At 35.9% G+C, this 19,894-nt stretch overlaps 4 protein-coding genes and 1 long non-coding RNA gene across 6 annotated transcripts in view; 4 read left to right on the top strand and 1 right to left on the bottom strand.

Annotated features, from left to right (window-relative positions):
- The window catches only part of lsp1a (lymphocyte specific protein 1 a), a 40,970-nt gene extending 34,859 nt beyond the window's left edge, over positions 1-6,111 (top strand). For both annotated transcript variants that reach the window (XM_079859962.1, XM_079859961.1), the window contains exon 13: positions 6,012-6,111. In XM_079859962.1, coding sequence (XP_079716088.1) covers positions 6,012-6,037 — 26 coding nt within the window. In that variant the 3' untranslated portion in view covers positions 6,038-6,111. The remainder of the gene's footprint in view (positions 1-6,011) is intronic.
- The window catches only part of LOC307151803 (troponin I, fast skeletal muscle-like), a 181,469-nt gene that overhangs the window by 59,491 nt on the left and 102,084 nt on the right, over positions 1-19,894 (top strand). The gene's annotated exons all lie outside the window — the stretch shown is intronic.
- On the bottom strand, positions 432-10,072 carry prr33 (proline rich 33). The gene is made up of 3 exons (XM_079859957.1): positions 9,780-10,072; positions 9,461-9,506; positions 432-5,847 (listed from the first exon to the last, which is right to left on the bottom strand). Exon 3 carries the CDS (start codon positions 5,830-5,832, stop codon positions 2,830-2,832), a length of 3,003 nt encoding a protein of 1,000 aa, XP_079716083.1. The 5' UTR covers positions 5,833-5,847; positions 9,461-9,506; positions 9,780-10,072; the 3' UTR covers positions 432-2,829.
- Positions 6,211-7,557, top strand: LOC307151478. Its single transcript, XR_013819881.1, has 2 exons — positions 6,211-6,274; positions 7,089-7,557. It is a non-coding gene; the product is annotated as an uncharacterized lncRNA (long non-coding RNA).
- Positions 11,829-19,627, top strand: tnnt3a (troponin T type 3a (skeletal, fast)). Its single transcript, XM_079859967.1, has 12 exons — positions 11,829-12,002; positions 13,187-13,226; positions 13,322-13,335; positions 14,844-14,862; positions 14,961-15,006; positions 15,097-15,213; positions 15,311-15,388; positions 17,203-17,316; positions 17,403-17,515; positions 17,591-17,681; positions 17,815-17,855; positions 19,424-19,627. Exons 2-12 carry the CDS (start codon positions 13,207-13,209, stop codon positions 19,458-19,460), a joined length of 690 nt encoding a protein of 229 aa, XP_079716093.1. The 5' UTR covers positions 11,829-12,002; positions 13,187-13,206; the 3' UTR covers positions 19,461-19,627.

Genomic DNA, 19,894 nt, shown 5'->3' with positions numbered 1-19,894 from the left:
TTCCTGTGAGACATCAATGTAAATTCCCACTGCTATGATTGACAAGCATTTTGCATATTATATAAGTACAATCCCAATTCCAAAAAGTTGTGTAAAATGTAAATAAAAACAGAATGCAATTTGAAAATTGCATAAACCCATATTTTATTCACAACAGAACATAAACAAAATGTTTAAACTGAGGAAATGTCAAATTTTAAGGATAAAATAAGGTAATTTTGAGTTTAGATAAATGTTGTTTACTTCTGAGAAAAGTCTCTAGATACTCTTTTTATACCCAATCATGTTACTGACCTGTTGCAATTAACCTTATTAGTTGCTAAATGTTCCCCCCAGCTGTTTCTTTTTAGTAACACTTACTTTTCCAGCCTTTTGTTGCCCCCGTCCCAACTTTTTTGAAACGTGTTATGGCCATCAAATTCAAAATTACCTTCTTAAAATGGTAAATTTCCTCAGTTTAAACACTTGATGGTTTCTATGTTCTATTGTGAATAAAATATGGGTTTATGATGTTTGCAAATCATTGCATTCTGTTTTTATCTACATTTTACACAACGTCCCAACTTTTTTTAGAATTGGGGTCGTACATCTGGAACTCTCTCAAAAACGTTTACGTTTTTACTGTTACAGATGTCGAGATTAATTAATCATGAAAAGTGTTAATTATAGTGTTATATATAGACGATCTACTGCCGTCGTCTAAAAGGTTGCAGCAATGAGCATTGTAGCCGATGACAGACATGTCTGTTGAGCGCATACATGCAGTAATCTCATCATTACAACTCAATTTCTGCACTCGTAATGAATGCTTTCATCATAACCAACAGTGCAAACATGATGTAAATAAGAGATTCATTGTGCAGTGTAGACAGCATCATTGATTATAATGGGAGTTTTGGTGAGAGTCCAGAACTCTGATAAACTGATAAACTCACGTTATCAGTTTATCAGAAACTGATTGAACTGTTGTGGTTATTGACAGCTCCAGCGATTATAAAGGGACGGTTCTTTGATCACTTACTGTATGTAAATTAATAACAATTTAAATAACAGATTATTTTAATGCTATTAAGAGAAATAATGTGAAGTTGACCGTTTTGTCACTAGCTTGATTTACAGATGCATAAACAGCAAAAAATGATTATGAGACAAAGAACGTCTGCCTGTACATGAATCCTTACATATCAGAAATCACTGACCACAGATCAGGCATTAGAATTAATATGGTTACTTATGTTGTGGCATTACAGTCGGGTTCATATCTTACAGTAAAAGTTTGCGAAGCCTGACAGTACAAATACTTAAGAAGACTTATTTTAACCTTGCAATCTGCAGGGTTTTCATACTGTATGACTGTTTGATCATATATTTGACACTTGCATCTCAAACAAATCACAGTAAGCTGCTAACACAATGCAAATGTTTTCATTCAATGGCTAGTGCCATAAAAGTGACGTAATACAAAAGAATAATAATAATATAATCTCTTAAAACAAATTTTATTAGAAAAAAAATATAAAATAACATTAAATCTAGTACAGTGCAGCTTAGAATGCAAAGCATTATACACATCACTGTCAGTAAAGAGAAAATATTCTCAGTCTGACGGTTTCTGCGACAAAAGACAAACATGCAAAAAAAGGCCAAGCCTACAACTTAACATTACCTAAGCCTAAAATGAGAACATGCATGAGTTGACAATCAGAATTCACTGTTATTCATCTAATCACATGGAAAAACAAGAGCATTTATATTTAAGGTTTGTAAAGCCCATTTTAGGGCTCCATCAGTGAAAGCTATTTGTCAACACTGAGCACCAAGTATGCAATCGGCAGAGTGCACCATGCCTAGCTTTCAGTACTAATAAGGCTTAGAACAAATTCCAAAACTTAGCATACTTACTGTTTACATCTCTCTTATACTATCTCTTAATTCTTTCTTCCACAGTTAACCAGTTCCACTTTGCCCATCCACCTAAAACTTACACTCAATTGTTCATACACCTTAAAAAAAACCCATACAATAGCAATTTGTCCCTTGGCCTTGAAACCATGTTATCTTTAAAGATCGACAAAAAGAATTAAAAAAATGTATGTATATATATGGCTTATATTCGCAATACTTTTTATGCTGTTTTCCATAAATTTTATCCTTCATTAAGCGACATTTGGCTGTAAAAAATGTTTGCTATGAAAAAGGTGTGGTGCTTTTTATTGTAATGTTAAAAAAAGAATGCTGTAAGATAACTTAATATTTTTAGATGACTAAAAGCTGCATATATTTCATATTTGTATACCCATAAACACTTTCTTGATTTTCTTAGATTTTGTATCTTGTGGCAGGCTGGAGTCATTATTTTTCTTTTTATTCAATTCAAAATGTTTTTTGTTTTGTTTTGTTTGTTTTCTTTTTTTTTTTCTTTTTTTTTTTTGACAAAGATGTTCAGGGATGCAAGTATTATTAAAATATAACCATATTTGACATGCTTATAAAATGTCAAGATAAGTTTTGAAAGTCTTAAGAAAAAAACATATTTAAAACTTTCAAAAAGATAAGATTTTTTTTTTATTTCTTTATTCATTATTCTTATTAACTTAAATGGCTAATGCCAAATGACAAGTGGGCAATTACTTTAGTACTGCAAACTGGTTATTGTGCATTTGACAGAGAGTCATTTAGTTTAATTACAAACTGACCTGTTATAAAGTTAGAAAATTAAAAGTTTTAGGGAAAGAATTGTGTGAGATAATAAACAGAACTCTACAATTGCAATGACAGCTAACAACATCCTTGCCTATTATTTATGTTATCCAGTTAGATGTCCGTGGTTTAATAAGTACTGAAGCCTTTGGCTGTTCTATTAAAGTCTTTTGGTTCTTCGTCTTTATTTTTGCGGCCTATGAGTCCCATTTCAAAAACTGTTGCAATCTTTGTTGCTGGTCGAGAAGCTGCCTCTCTTAGTCTTCTGGCATCAAACCGCGGGCTGTACAGGAGAACAGGCAAACGCTGCGCAAATGAGGGAATCTCTTTTGCTGTCTTCTGTCCTGCCTCCATCTTCTTTTGCTCCTCAGTTTTATTGGATTCAATTTGTTGTATTATGTTCTCTTCAGTGGAGAACATTTGGAAGAGGACAGCATCCCACATCTTTGCTGCCCTAGGGGAGTCTTTACTGTCCTGGCTCTCACTAAGCTCATCTTCGTCTTCAGACTTTTTTTGCATTTCACTTGTATTTTGATCAGCGCTGGCATGGTCATCTTTCTTTGACCCAGGCTCCGCCTCTGGAAACTTGGGTTCCTCTGCTTCGACCACCATGTGTTTTTTAAGGCGAGACCAGCCACTGAGTTTTGACTTCATGCCTTTTGGTTTCTGCATCACCTTCAAGAGAGGTTCTGCAGATAGGGAAGAGCCTTCACCCTCCTCCTTCTTTTTCACTGTAGGCTTGATCACTTGTTGGGGACTAGCTTTTGTCTCCCCTCTTTCAACCTTTACATGTTCAGTGTCCTTTGTTTCAAGGTGCTTTTGGTCTTCTTTTGGTTTAGGCAGAGTCTTAACCACATCTTTAACCTCTCCATTTTCAGGAGGTTTTTCAGAAGAAGCAGATGCAAGATTCTGCTTCTTAATTCTCTCTAACAGAGATATTTTTGCCTCGGTTGGCTTCTCTTGCACTTTGGCTGTTTCAGCATAAACTTTACTTTTCGACAGCTTTGGAAGAGCTGGCTTTCCCATGTCTAGGTCAGGCAATGGCACAGCCTTACTTTCAGGTTTCGGAGTTTCCTGCGCAGTTGGAGGGGTTGGTTTCATTTGGGAAAGTCTGGGAGATCCATAGGTTGGAGTTCTGACTCTTGGCATCACAGTACTTATAGCCTCTGCTTTTGCTTCTGATGGTGGTGTGTCAGCTACAGATACCACAATGGTTGGAATTTTAACATCAGGAATTTTTGGCACAGGTTGCTTGGGAACATCCTCTACAGAGTTAGCTTCTGGTTTAGATGCTGCCTTTGGAACTTCTGGAGTTGGAGCTACCATAGCGGTTTCATCTTTAACAATAACAGACTGAGGTGGCTGGACTTTACCTTGCTCTTTAGGCTTTACCTTAGACTTGTCATTTGTCATGGTCACATTTTCATCAGGTTGAGGTACTAATGGTTCTTGTTTTGGAAGATGAGTTGCCTCTACACTTGGTAGTACAGTTGGTGTAGAAATGCTAAAACTGGGCGAGTAACTCTTTATTCCTCCATGGGCAACATATTCAGCGGGAGTCAATCCATAATATGTTGGTTGGGATTTAGGTGCTGTTGGTGTTTTGGGTCTTTGACCTGCAAATGGAGGGACTCTAAATAACGGTCTTTGATGGCCAACTGAAGACAAACCAGGCTGTGCGAGTTCAACATTTGGTGCTGTTGGGGTTTCAGGCTTTGGATGTTGATTTGCATTAAGGTTTGGGCTTTCCTGTATTTGAGTCTTTGGCTTTGATGACTCGACTTTTGATAGGTTTTCTGAAGTGGCAATATCTAGTTTTTCTTTTAAGAGTTCAGTTGATTGGACATCTATGTCCCCATTTTGGAATATTCCTGAATGATTGGTGTCATTCAACTGATTTGAAATTTTTTGAATTTCATCATGTGGACCAACCAAGCTTGAAGTTGGCGTTTTGGATCTTCTGCCCTCCATGTGCACAGGAGAAACAGCAAATAAAAGTGGATTTGGTCTTGAAATCTCAATCACAGATACTCTAACACGTGACACAGTACCCGAGGGTGTCTTGGGTCGCCCTGAAAATGTTTTTGTTGAGGTTAAGTCATATGTTGGTGTTTTTACTCTAGTTGGTGTTGCAACCCCCTTTATCTCGAGTGTTGTACCTTGTTTTGTCTCGAGTGTCGGTGTTGCATTTTGTTTAATCTCTGAAGCAGGAGTACTGACCCTCTTCATTTCAGAAGATGGAATTGTCTCTTTCTTGATTTCAGAAGTTGGAGTTTGGGTTTTCTTAATTTCTGAAGTTGGGGTAATCCTCTTGATTTCAAGCGTCGGTGTTGCAACCCTTCTGATCTCTCTGGTTGGTGTTCTGTCTCTTATTTCCGCTGTTGGTGTCACTATCCTTCTAACCTCAAATGTTGGTGTTGGGCCTCTCATTAACTCTGCAGTAGGTGTTTTACTCCTTTTTGGTGATGCATAAGGTGTTATCAAACCTGCTGACTTTGCCGTATAATTGGTGATCTGAGGAACTTCAAACAATGGTTTTGTTGTTCTAGAAACATTCAAAACAGTTGGCTGAGGGCTTGGAGTTTTAGAGGTAATTACATGGGTGGTAAGAGTTGAGCTGACTTCCGATCTTTGTGCAGTATGCAGAATAGTGATTGGAGCCGTAGCATGTGTGTCAAGTCCTGGTATTGTTGAGGCTGTGTAAGGAAATGCTGGAGCTAGGTGTTGGGGAGTGTTGTGGCCCAGAATCACATTTGGTTGTGGTGAAAACCTTGCTGTCTTGCCATATGTGAATCCTCTGTGATGAGGATAAGGGGACGCAACATGCTGATACAGTGGTCGGACGTTAAAGCGCGGATGTACCGTGCCAATATAGAAAGGTGCCTCTGGAGTTTTAGGAGGAGTTGAGTGATCACTGTGCTCCAGGTCAGGGCTTGCTTCATTTACTGGAGAGAGGCTTGAGCGGAAGGGGACCGATGGTTGTAAGGCCTGGGCAGCAGCTTTTTTCTTGGCTGTCTTCTTGAGTAGTTTCTGGAGCCGGACATTTTCTTTCCCAGGTTTGGGACGCAAAGGTGGTGGGTACTGCTGGGATAGCAGGCCAGCCTGGGCAGCATTGGCAATATTGCCAGCCATAAATACGTCAACCCCCTGAAACAAATAATAGATATTGTGTACTTTGAACATGACAATAATGGTTGTTTTTGCTAATAATGGTAACAAAGTGCAAACCATTCCAAAAATAGACAATTTTAAAATAAATCAGCAAAAAAGCTTCATTGTTCACTAATACTGTTGTTTTCTTTTTCTTTCAGATGAATTATCCAGCGATGACTTGTGAGGAATTTAATTCAGCAATAGCATCTTTCCAAATTCACCAAGAACATATATACATTAACACACACACACCTACTAAAAAAAAAAAAAAAAATGTATATATATATATATATATATATATATATATATATATATATATATACACTGTATATTGTATATATATATTAGGGGTGGGAATCTTTTGGTTACAAACGATTCGATTCAAAACGATTCTCGATTTTAAATCAAATTTCGATTCAATGTAGATTTGATTGCAATTTACGTTTTTTTAAACTTACGTTCAGTTTAATAGGTCTAGAAGAAAAAGAGATTCAGTCAAAAGCAGCGATTTGTTTTTTGTTTTTTGATTAATAAACATATGGCAACAGTTTATAGTTTTATATATATATATATATATATATATATATATATATATATATATATATATATATATATATATATATATGTTACAAATCCGATTTCCTTTCAACTGTCTATGTACATGTAGGACATAACAGATTGTGTTTATGTGAATACTCCACATGATGTGCATTTTGACATAATTGTGTGTGTATTTTACCATTCAAGCGCAATAAGCTGTGAAAGAGAGCTGATTTCGAGATTGCATGCATCTGAGCGCCACACTGAGTCATTTTTCGCGGCTTATTGTAATTAATAACACTCTAAGTGCCCTATCTTGCACCCAGCACAATTGTCTTTGTAGACCGACGCATGTATCATTCCTATTTTGCACCCTCGCACAGCGGACTTTTCCCTCCACAGACACATGTCGGTAGGGAATGAACTTGTGCTCCCGGGGGCGGTGCAGCGAAAAGAGGAGGCGTGTTCCGGCACAAATGTTCCCTGGTGCTATTTTGCAGGTTTAGAAAACAATTCCGTCACTGACCAGGAAAAACCTAGTCTAAAGTCGGTGGCGCGTTGCGCATGTTATTCATATGCTATTTTAAGGGCGCATTGGCCATAATGTAGCGTGTGCACAACGTGCATAAACTTTGATTCTCTCATCTACACAGAAGCAGCAGTTTTCATTTTTGCAAATCATACATTATTACAAGGAAAAATATTAACACACGAAGGAAATCATTGTTGTGTCCATGAAGATGTGAAAAAATAGGCATAAATCTAGCTTACACATTTACCCAATTTATTATACGCCTGTTTAACCGAAGCTAATTTGGGTGGGTTTCTCCCATCCCCAATGTCACTTCTCTGTGTTTTACGGCCCTGACGAGAACGTCGGTCTCCTCAGCTGTGAACCGCTCCTGGCATGCGCCTGGCAAATCCGCCGTTATAATAGCAATCTGCCATGGAACAAGCGCGCCTGCTCTTAAAGGGAATGTGAGATGTCGCTCTGATTGGTTTATTTCACATTACGCCTAAACCACACCTATGAATAATGAAGCTACTTCAGACCAACCCATTTTAGATTTTCCGAGATCCGCCCACAAAGTTACTTGCGTTTCGCGTTTGATACTTGCATTTCAGATCGTTAAAATAGGGCCCTAAATGTGTCAATAGCTTTAAGTAGTACAGCGAAGTTAAAGTAATGTAACACTCTAGAATATGGATTTTTTTAAATTTGTGAATCGATGCGAATCGGCAGAAGATAGAATTGCGATTCATATGTGAATCAAATTTCCCACCCCAAATATTTATATATATATACCTAAAAAACAACATAAGGAAGAACCAATTGCAATGTATGTATACAATGTATTACAATGTATATGCTTATCTGTCTTTGATTTTTGATGATTGATTTTTTAATGTTCTGATGTTCTAATGTTTTCTTAAAATCTATTTGTCATATATACAATTTAAAAAGCAAAAAAAAAAAAACCGTATTCTCTGAATTCTTTTTCTCAGTATTTTTCTGCAGTATTTGTGCTGATATTATGTCCACTTTTAACAATGTATGAGTGTGAACTGAACGTGAACGTCAAATATATAGTTACAATTTTTGTCAACTACGGTTTTATATTGATTTTCTATGCTATTTTTATACTCTGACACATTGTTACATTTATATAGACTATCAAAAATAATAGATTAATAGTAGAATAATCCAAAAACATATTCCAAATTCCTGCATCTGATTCGTATGCCTTTTAAGTCATTACCAATCTTTGTTTTACACCTTGGAGTGTTATATTTTATTACAAATATGACATTGATTTTCTTACCTCTCTGCTATTGTTCATCGTTTTGCATAACATAATTGACTACACTTTTTAGGTTTCAAGAAAACACTGGAATTAGTCCATTTATAAAATTTATAATATTAATATAATCCTGTTTGTTTAGTTATGAACTTTTTTCTACCCAATGGTATCATGGTTAAAAAAGAATGTGATTTATAGTCCATTAACGTTTTTTTTATTTTCAATAAAGTTGATATTTTGTATGATTCTTAATTTTGATTTTGTAGGAATCAAGTTTATGACACATTCACATGCAGTAAACTTCCACCACAAATCTAGGGTGGCTCCTTGGCCTAATTTTAGGGTGAAAGCAAATGAGCAAGTAATCTGCTCTATGTCACAGAGTGTGGTGCCACTCTCCACCCTCACTGTAAACCAATGCCAAGGGGGCAGCCACTGCTTTAGCCATAGGTAGGACAGCTACATTAAATTACATAATAAATCACTGAAAATGTACTACCAATAAGATTCAGTGGTGTCTGTTGACGCACAACCTAAGATCATATATCAAAGAGCTGCTTTTATGCTCTTTCATACATTATTGATTATTACTGGACTATCAAAACATATATTCATGAATCCTCTCCTGGCTAATTTATGCAATAATATAGTATAATGTATATGAATCCATGGGTTTATTAGCATTTATGGAAAAAACTTAAGCATAAAAATAAATATCACTAACTAAAAAAATATTTATCTTAATTCAATATATATTTTCTGCTTCATAAGTAAATTTATCTTATTTAAAGAATGTTTAGATATTTGACTACAAAATACAAAAACTGAGCAAATATTCTTTACTAATATTCTTAAAAAAAAAAAAAAAAAAATATATATATATATATATATATATATATATATATATATTTTTTTTTTTTTTTTTTTTTTTTTTTTTACTTATTTCGTGTCCGTATAACACAATCTTTTGCAACAGTTCAAATGTAGGCCACCTGTAAGAGCTTGTAAAAGAAGTCTCCAGCCCAGAGAGACACATATGAGAGGAGGTCATCCTTTTAAGGGCCTGGTAGGCTGGGCAGTTTGGAGAATTTCCAAGATGCAAGTTCAAAAGAGGAAAGGGCGAGAATAGCAAAGCAGTAAAATCATGCACTGCCTAATTGCTTCTTAACAAAAAAAAAAAAGAAAAAAAAAAAAAGGAATTGTATGTAAAGACATATGGTCTAAGGCAATATCCACACTTGTATGTGTGTGCTTAAAAAACTTACCAAGAGATGACTGTAAGACAGTTGAAAACACTTCAGACAAGGTCCCCTGTAAACATAAACATACTTGAATTATGCAACTGTATTTTAATGAAAAGGACATATAATTAGACATAAAATATGGTTGCATTGAAACAAATATTGGTAGTACTAATTTCATTGTAACAGTGTTATATTACACTCCCTGATACAGAAAGTTAGCCTGCTATTAATGCCTTTTCCCAAAGGACAGACATGGCATGCACTTCCACACTAGGTATTCATATAATAATAACCAGAAGACAGAAATCAAATTTCAAGCGGTTTTGCTGTGGTTTTATACCTGCGTGTCTGCTGTTCAGGGGTGTCCGGCGGCTGCCTGCTTGTCCCAGCTTGGACTGTCAGAACGGGAGACTCATGTTGAGTTCAACTATTCCCCCTTCCTTCAAATGGAAGGCACAGGCTCCATAGCAGTCCAAAAATAAAACCCTGAGCCCGTTACTCAGAATGCACACTGACTGGTGACGGTGTAGAGGGAACCGTCAGCGAAGCAGGGGGGATCCAGGTCACCTTAGATATTACCAAGTGCCCCCCTCCCCCATGACACCAGATGCACACCCTCATCTACACACCTATAAGCACAGCACCCCCTACAGTTAAGAAGAAGCAGTTTCCTTTAAAGGGCTATTACAGGTCAACTCTGTAAGGTCACCATGAAACTGGAGAAATAGCAAACAACAATGATTCAACCATCCAATCAATTCCTGATGAACAAAATCAAGTCCTGCCCTATATTTATTTTTTCTTGTTCAAGAAGCAGTTTCACACGGATATACGTCACAATAGGGAAGAAAAATCTATAGCAAATTCCGTTGATGTCGACTTTAAAGTAGACCCCTGCGAACTGTCGTTTGCAAGACATTTCACTTTCTTAAGATATTTGAAGCAGAATTTTTCAAAGGTTGTAGTGCAAACAAGCACCAATTGTGATTAAACTTTTTAAGTTGAGCTTTTCTTCAATTTAAGTTGATACTTAATCCCATGAACACACCAAATATTTATGGAAGCCTCTGGCAAGGAGTAAGGGTTGGAATAAAAAGCCAGACTGATTTGATTACACCAGTAAGCTCATGTGTTACATGACAGACGTCAATCCTTCTGACATAAATGATGAAGTTGAAATTTACACTTGTTTACAATATAAGAGAACATTGTGACTGACTTGTTAGTGTCTCTCCAACATGAAACTCTAAACAGTGCATTTCAGAATGTAACTAACTGGTGAAATTGACAAATCCTCAGTATGCAGAGTGGTGTGAGCGGTTTCATATTTAAATAAGTGCTGTCAATCAATAATAATATTTGTTTTATCTTAATCGCACAATTTTCTGTAATTAATTGCAATTAATTGCACCAAATATTAAAGTTTTTAATATATTTTGTATTAAAAGTATATTTATATTTACTATACACTATAAATAAAGGGTAGTATCACTGATACCAGCACTGACACTGATGTCTCTATTAAATGGATTTTTAATGTGCAATTTTAACATTTAATAGGTTTTAAAATATATAACAACTTTTAATTTAAGTGAACTTAAAACAATATTCACAATATTAGCTGTGCCTTTAATATATCAGGGCTCAACGCTAAGGTTTTTTCTACTGGTCCAGTCGGGCCGGTTCAGATTTTTACCTGCCCTGCTAATATGCAAAAAAAAGTTTTTGTTTTCATTGTTTTTGACCCATGTGACCTTGTAAACGGTGCTTTAAGATTTTCAGGCAGTTTGTGTGTGTGTGTGTGTGTGTGTGTGTGTGTGTGTGCTTTTATCAAATTTAAATATTTTTTTAAATAAAATTTGCTAAATTAACATTTGACAGCCCTAATTTAAATATACAATTTATATGATTATTTATTATAGCATTATAGCATTTCCTGTTCTTATGTTTATCTTTCTACACGATAATTAATGTTGACAGGCTGGAATGGCTACGATTGTAACCACATTGAATGTCTTTTACCAACAGAGCTTAGAGATACTAAGTTTCACCAAATTCTTGAACTCAATTTAAAATAATTTACAAAAAAATGTATTGGCATATTAGTGACCTCTAGACATTTATAATGAAAAAAGGTAAGGTGTTTGTAACACATATGTGGACTTGGGAGCGAGCTCTGGGGCACACCCCAAAACCTCATCCGACGCATCTATCTATTATGTTGAAAATAACACCAAAAGCTAAGTTCAACCCACTCACGTTCGGCCCTTTCAGAAAATGTATTAATTGTGCTTACGTAGTACCACAGCAAATATAGCAACAGTGTCTGGACTCACTCCTCCAAACTTACGCCTCTGTTACATTTCCTCAAACCCTCATTCATCTCCTTATTCAGTGCCTGGGCCAAGTTCTGGACCTTCCCTTTTTAACCCTTCCCACTACAGAATCTCCACCAATGGGAGATTTAAACAGATCAGGTGTCACTATAACAGAAATGTATGTTTGCTGAACTTTACAGCCAGTCTTCGCCAGCAGGGAGCTCACTTCTTTCAGCTTTTCTGAGGTAAGGGTGAAGGAGGGGATGAGTGCAGAGTGTGAGGAAATTGTGAAATCAGGAAAGTTTGTGTGTAGTTGTGAGTCAGTTTAGACTAAGACAATGTGTGATAAGTAGCGTGTGAACTCATCAGGTTTTACACAAACTTGTGGAAATCATATAACCTAATGGATTTAGTTAAAATATCATTTATGGACAAATGGGTAGCTTTAAAATTATGTTTAAATTTACATTTAATTTATTTTGAATTGTCTGAATAACATATTCTATTCAATATATATGATCGTAAAGTGCTATGTCCAAATATAGAAGAAAAAAAAAAGACTTGAGATGGAACTTGGAAACTAGATCCTGAACAATGTTTGGGCCTATTAAGTGCAGCTGTCTAGTCATATTCGGCCGAGATGCTTTTAGGTATTGCTCACATCCATTTCCTGATTATTATTCAGAAGTTAACAACTGGTTTATTTGTATTTTTACATTAATCAAAACCTGTAATTATTATTTAAGATTTTGTAATATTTTGTATTGATTTGTTCCAAAATATGAGTCCTGCACTATATATAAAAATATTAGTTCTGAAATTGGGAAACAACACAAATCATCTACAAATATGCAAATAACACTATATTTTCAAAGATATGTGTTTTTCTACTACTTGTTTGTCTACACAAGAATATGTTCTGAAGGAAAGTGCCTTACTATTGAGCTTTTCAATGACTTTTACCGTCCTGACAAGGCCAAGGACCTATCAGGCAAAGTGGAAACAAACTTTTACATGTACAAGTATGGATAAGGGCATTTAAGATTGATCAAGTGTCAGCCAGTTCACAGGTCAGCTAATAATACAATTAACAATACTTAGCTAAATGACTTTGCACATCTTCTGAGAAATTGAAAAGTGAAAAACATAGCAGACTACTATAAACAAAAATGCAATTGTTGCCTTATAATTTATACAGGAAAAAATTGGAGGGAGTATTTGCATGCTACATTCCTAGTCCTCACTGACATTATTGATGATTATTGATGACTATATATATATATATAGAGAGAGAGAGAGAGAGAGAGAGAGAGAGAGAGAGAGAGAGAGAGAGAGAGAGAGAGACTTTGATTTTTTAAGTATTCATTAAACTCATTGTCGTCTTCACTTGAGGTTCTGATTTGTGCATCATTATTTCATTTTCTTTTAGTCTCAAAGTCCACTATCACCATGTCAGACACAGAGGAGGTGTAAGTATCATAAAGTGTCTATATTGAACTGGATTTCTATGAAGTGCACTAAGGGGGCATAATCAGGCTTCTGTTTTTTGTTTTGTTTTTTACAGTGAGCACTTCGAGGGTGAGTAACATTTTTCAACGTTTTCTTGTAAAATCTTGTTGCCAGAGCATTTTTAAAAACAATTACAAATGATGTTATGTATCCGTTCACCATTTCTCCCAATAATCGTTCTTCTTGTTAGAACGTGGTGAAAGTAGGCAATCACAATGGGACATGTGTAATAACTGTGCAATGTGTGATACTGCTGCACTGGTCATAATTAATAAAATTAAATAATTAATAATTATTATGAAATTAATATGAAATTTGAAATACATTTATCTAGAACATCCTGGTCTGCATTTTCCATCTTTGAGTTTTTATTTTTACATTGTATTTGATTGATTTTATTACACAATAAGGCAAATCATATGTTATTTATCTTTGCACTGAATCTGTAATGTATACATTGTACTATGTGGAGTGGAAACATGCCCCCTCATTACCATACAGACATAAAAATGTATAAATAACTAAATGTGGAAATAGATGAATGCAAAATATATACATAAATGTAAAAAGAAATAAAATAATACATAAATAAGGACTTAAAAATGTAATAAATCTATTTATTTTTAATGTTGGCGGATTCGGTCCCCCACAGTATTATAGTTAATAATAATATCTATTCTGTTTTTGTTTTTTGTTCTTGTTTAATGCTTGCTGTCACTGAAGGGGAAGGTATGTTGATTACAGATGTATCCCACTTTATCAGTGTTGAAGGGACTTGTTTCAGTTGTCTGTAGTCTCCTCCTAGTGGACAACATCTATAATGCTGTGGGCAATAACCTATTCACTCCTAGTGGACAATATCTATAATGCTGTGGGCAATAACCTATTCACTCCTAGTGGACAATATCTATAATGCTGTGGGCAATAACCTATTCACTCCTAGTGGACAATATCTATAATGCTGTGGGCAATAACCTATTCACTCCTAGTGGACAACATTTATGATGCTGTGGGCAATAACCTATTCACAGATTAGGCTATGTAATGAAATGGGTGAAAGAGTATTAAATGATAACAACCGTGCAGTGACTGTTTGAGTTCTGCATGGCATGTACTGAGAACTGACCAACTCATTTTAAGGAGCAGAGCTGCTATTTCAGAAGAAGAAGCCTCTTCAAGGAAAACTCTTGAACTGGACATATGTAGCTCTAAATATTGTAATAATTTGACTTTTTTTTTTTTTTTTTTTTTTAAATAATATATTTTTATTTAAAATCATTTTTAGTTTTTTACTAAATTATTTCAATCTTTAATAATATTTAAATTTCTTCAATTGGGATTAAAACAAGTCACAATTTTTTTATAAAAATAAGCGTGTTTCTGAGCATCATGGCTGTGCTTGGATGTTTGATCTAAAATCAATGTAGATATTTAATATCTTTAATATTTTAATAACTGATAATTTTAAATGAATAATAATTTAATTTTCCAACGTTTGCTGTGTACCGTTAACTGTATTGCCCTGAGTGGATTTCACAATAACACGTGTACTTGTCTCCTCTTCACTCTTAATACAGATGAGAAGCCAAAGTACAAGTAAGTATTAGAAGCTAACCTATATTTGCACATTACTGCACATTAATCGAAATAATTTAATCTACGATATAATGCTCATTTTATTTCTTTGACTCCAGGCCATCAGCACCCAAGATCCCAGATGGTGAGAAAGTGGACTTTGATGTAAGAGTTTGTACCTATTTGGCGCTCTTTAAAATGGCCATGTATTTGTTAGTGGGTTAAACAACTTGTTTCTTGTATGTCTGAACGCAGGACATTCAGAAGAAACGCCAGAACAAGGATACACTTGAGCTGCAGGGTCTCATCGATGCTCACTTCGAGCACAGGAAAAAGGAGGAGGAGGAACTCCTCGCCCTCAAGGCGAGAATTGTGAGTGAACATAAAACAGTCACGAAATCGTTGGCATAGCTTGATCTTCTTCAGAAAGTTGTAAACGAACATGTGAACGTTTTCTGTCTTCAAACAGGAGAAGCGCAGAGCTGAGAGAGCAGAGCAGCAGAGGATTCGAGCTGAAAAGGATAAGGAGCGCCAGGCGAGACGCGAGGTGTGTAGCACTAGCGGTTTCCATCCAAAGTTGCGGATTTAATTTATGCGCAAAATTGGAATATCACATAAAACATTCGCGAATAAAGCAGCGTTTCCATCCAGTGAGCTGAAGAGAACAAAATCGTCAATTCCTGATAAACTGGCGCTAAATATCAAAAAGATATAAGAAAAATGGAAGTTGCTGCAGTAGGACAAGCCACATAATATAATAATTATCGTATATAATAAATGACTTGCAATAAACGAGGTCATGTTATCTTGCTTTCGGAGGCCGACGACTGGTGTTTGGGAACGCAGTCGTGTAAGACGTTTCAGGGAGGTAATTATACCAAACCACTTTGACAACAGACTTTGCTCAGGCATTTCAGAACGACCAAAATGAGATCTGTCCGCTGGTTGGTCCAGTCATGCCATCCCATCACAAGTCACATGTCTTTTTTGATGCGCATCTTAGAATTAATTCGGTAAAAGTTTTTCCATCGCAGTTGATGCGCATGTTTTCTTATCGAATAAATTTTTTATCCGACTCAATTAAGTTTTTAATGAATTTTACGTGCATCTTGACGATGTTTCCATCCCAAAATGCGCATAAAAATAGGTGGATGGACACATACTGACCTTGCAAGGCTAGAAAGTGTCCATCTTCTAGCAAAAGCATCGACATTAGTGGTCGACCGATATATCGCCAAGGCTAATATATTGGTTGATATTTGGCATTTTTTAATTATCAGCAACATTCAAAAAGGTTTTGGAAGTGGGACTTTTATTTTGATAGAGCTGATAATGCCAGGCATGAGCACACAGTGCTCCCATTCTCCATCTTCATTTCTGTTTCTGTTAAACAGCTCTGTCTAATAAATTATTTGACAGAAGTGTTGAAGAAAAAAAAAATGTATTTGTGAAAATTACTCTAAAAGCATTAAAGAATCAAGATGTTGCAATCTAAAGTATAAATCTAATTATTTTGCAGATTTTCTTTTTTAAATCAAATTAAATTTTTTATATACATTTTCAAATTATTTATTCCTAATTTAGTAAATATTATGTAAAATAAAAATGTTATTTCAGCAATTAATTTCAGCAATAGATATCATCTATATCAGCCAACCAGAAGGCGTTTTCACACCTGGCTCGTTTGGAGCGTTTGTTTCCGAAACTGGTGTGTTTTGTCCCTTAGTTCGGTTTGTTTAGGCATATATGAACACGGCAATCGCTCGGATCCGCACCAAAACAATCGCTCCGAAATTGCCTGAATGAGGAGGTCTCAGCCCGATTGAAACCGAACTATGGGGCGGTTCGCTTGAGGTGAGAAAGTAATCCGACCCAATAGACCAACAAACCAAGCGCTATCATAATTTATAAATGGAAATGTGCTATATAAATAGCAGTAGTGTCTGATTCTGAGAGTTAGCACATTAGTTATCACAGTTGAAAACCAAAGAGTGACTCTTTAACTTAAAATGTTGTAAAAGTAATTGCTTTTCTCTGTGCATTGCAACAATGCTGTCCCGACGAAGCCATGATTCCGTACTGACGTATAAGTGTTTGCGCGTTTCACGACAGCTATGGATGATGCAGTGGAAACTCTGACCAATAAGAGGACAGCTTTACTCACATGTGACTTGCATAAACACATTTTGGTACGAAATGGTAATTGAAATGTTGCCTTGTGAAAGCGATCTGAACCCTGTTTCGGAAACAAAGCAAATGATCTACAGCTCTGAAAACGCCCTAAGATATCGGCACCGGCCTTGAAACACAACAATAATGGGTCGACCACTAACTGACAGAGTGTCCTGATGTTTCCCACAGGAGGAAAGGCTGAAGAGAGAGGAGGCAGATGCTAAGAAGAAAGCAGAGGAAGATGCCAAGAAGAAGTCAGCTCTTTCCAACATGGGCTCCAACTACAGCAGCTACCTGCAGAAGGTAACTCTATTTAAACAGTTAAAATGAACTGAGGAGAATGAACTGAAACAACAATGACTGAAACCCTAGGCTCTGTTGTCCTTCAGGCTGACTCCAAGAAAGGTGGCAAAAAGCAGACAGAGAGAGAGAAGAAGAAAAAGATCCTGGCTGATAGACGCAAGCCACTCAACATCGACCATCTCAACGAGGACAAACTGAAGTGAGTTATACTCCGTTATAAACTGTTAAAGGGAGGCCATGTAAACTTACTTATGTCTTGTGTCCTGGACTTCAGAGATAAAGCACAGGAGCTGTTTGATTGGATAAAGACCCTGGAATCTGAGAAATTTGAGCACACAGAGAGGTTGAAGAGACAGAAGTATGAGGTGAGAAAACAAATAGCGAAAGAGACAAGAGGACAGGAAACATTTATGAACCTGTATATCCAATTGTCATCAGCGGTATGTTTTCCCTTGAGGTCAATTTTGATATCACTGATAAATCTCTGATCTTCTACAGATTACTACACTGCGCAAGAGAGTGGAGGAGCTCGGCAAATTGTAAGTTGCATGTTTCTTGAATGTTATGGCGCCCCCTGCTGTGCATGGCCTGTGTGTGACTGCTTCAGTGCATTGACAGATCTTCTGTGATGGTGAAAACAAAGTGAACCTAGGGTACGTTTTCACGACAAACGGAAAAGTTTTCCCTTGCATTTTTCGCGTACAGAAGAGAGACGGCAACGTTGGCAAAACAATCCCCAATCACACGGACCCACAGAAATTATTAAAATCTCTGTATTATTCATGCCAGGCCAGTAATTGGCAATGTCACTTTGTAAAGAAAAATACCATGAATGCCCCAAAAGTTATGTTTTTTTTTTTTAGCTGAAAATGGTGTTGAGTAAACGGCCCCTTAACATGCAAGAACACCGCATTCGCTTTCTGAGAACAGCAACATGCTAATCTGCAGATTTATAGACACAAGGAGACATTTGTAATACATTTTAGGAATTACTTAAATTATTATCAATATGCAGAAATTGAAAATCAGCATTCGTTCATTATGTTTCTCTATTTTCCACCAAGCTGCCTTTGCATGTAAAGCTATCCATAAAATACATAACATAAGCTATGAGATGTCGTAACATGCTTAATGTCACAGACAACATTATTATCTTACTTCTTATTGTAAAAACTACATAGTTTTTTTCATAATTAATTTTTTTTATTATATAATAAAAATGTATAATAATTAATCGCTTAAAATCAAGTAAAAAAAAAATCAAGTTTTTAATGTTGTTTAGGCTATGTCTATGAGGTTTTTTTAATATGCTTTAAGACAAACCATGTGCAAATTCATTAGTCAACACCATTGTTGAGTATTTTCTCCTTAAAACTGCAGTGAACCAAAGACAGTCTTAAAAACGCGGTTTGAAATCACTGGTGTTTCTGACGTCACAAACTACCCTGTAAACAATCAGATCAACGTGTGATCGCCAACGAGTGGATCTCTGAGCTGGAGTGAGTGAGTGGAGGCGTGGCTAATTTGCATATTCATAGAACCGCATATATTAAATTTTATCAAGGAAAAAACGTTTAAATAATGTAAGTTTGGTGATCAAAGATGAGTTTAAAGGATACAATTATTAACTACAGGGGGACATTAATTATTATTATCATCATTCATTTACAATGGAGGTCTAAGGGACAAGACAGAGGAGGTTTATGAGAAAAAAAGTAAAGATATAATATAAATTATAATAATAAAAATGAAATAATAATAATAATAGGCCTATATATTTTGATCATTTAAATACTAATAATACATAGAAATAAATGGAAACTCTAACTAAGAAAAAAGGACAGTAGGGAATATGGATTTACGCCTTGCTCCAGGACTAGTTTAAACTAGTTTTGTTGAATTCATTTTTGATTGAAGCTGCCAAAAAAAACATCATTAGGCCTATGATACTGCGACAATAGGACTAAGTGAAGCCTGGGTTGAACGCCCTGTATGTGCTTGCTGTGTTGTGAAATGTAAATTCGAGTGTAGCAGTGTTAATTCGGTCGAGTGTTAAATCAAAGCATAATTTTCCTCACATGTTGTGTTTTGACTCTTGACATTGCAGCAGCAAGAAGGGCGCTGCCGCTCGTCGCAGAAAGTAAGTGCGTCGTCCTGCAGGCCAAGACCTCCACAATGATGATGGACAAGATACACCCTCATTCTGTGCTGACTGCACAGGACTAGTTGTTGATCAACCCACTCTTCATCGTCTTGGAATGTAGTTTAATTCCTTTATATGTCATGTAAATAAAGTGTGACTTAAAGCCTATAGTACTTGTTCTTATTGAAACATCAATAAAATCGTTGTTTTTGGAGGTTGTCACCCAAGACCATTTCTTTCTAATTCCACGAGTGCAGAAACAAGGTTCGATAAAAAAATTATGTCGCGTGAAATTCGCGAGTTTTATTGCACACGGATAAAAATTAAGACGCACGGTTTCTAAATAATGTTACACTGTCTCGTATGTGACACGTAAGTGATTAAACTCGAGATTCTTACCTTGTCTGTGAAAATATATTCAATGTTCTTCTCCTG

This window comes from Squalius cephalus (assembly GCF_949319135.1).
Source record: "Squalius cephalus genome assembly, chromosome: 23".
Lineage (NCBI taxonomy): Eukaryota > Metazoa > Chordata > Actinopteri > Cypriniformes > Leuciscidae > Squalius > Squalius cephalus.
This window is presented reverse-complemented; position numbering and strand designations above follow the sequence as displayed.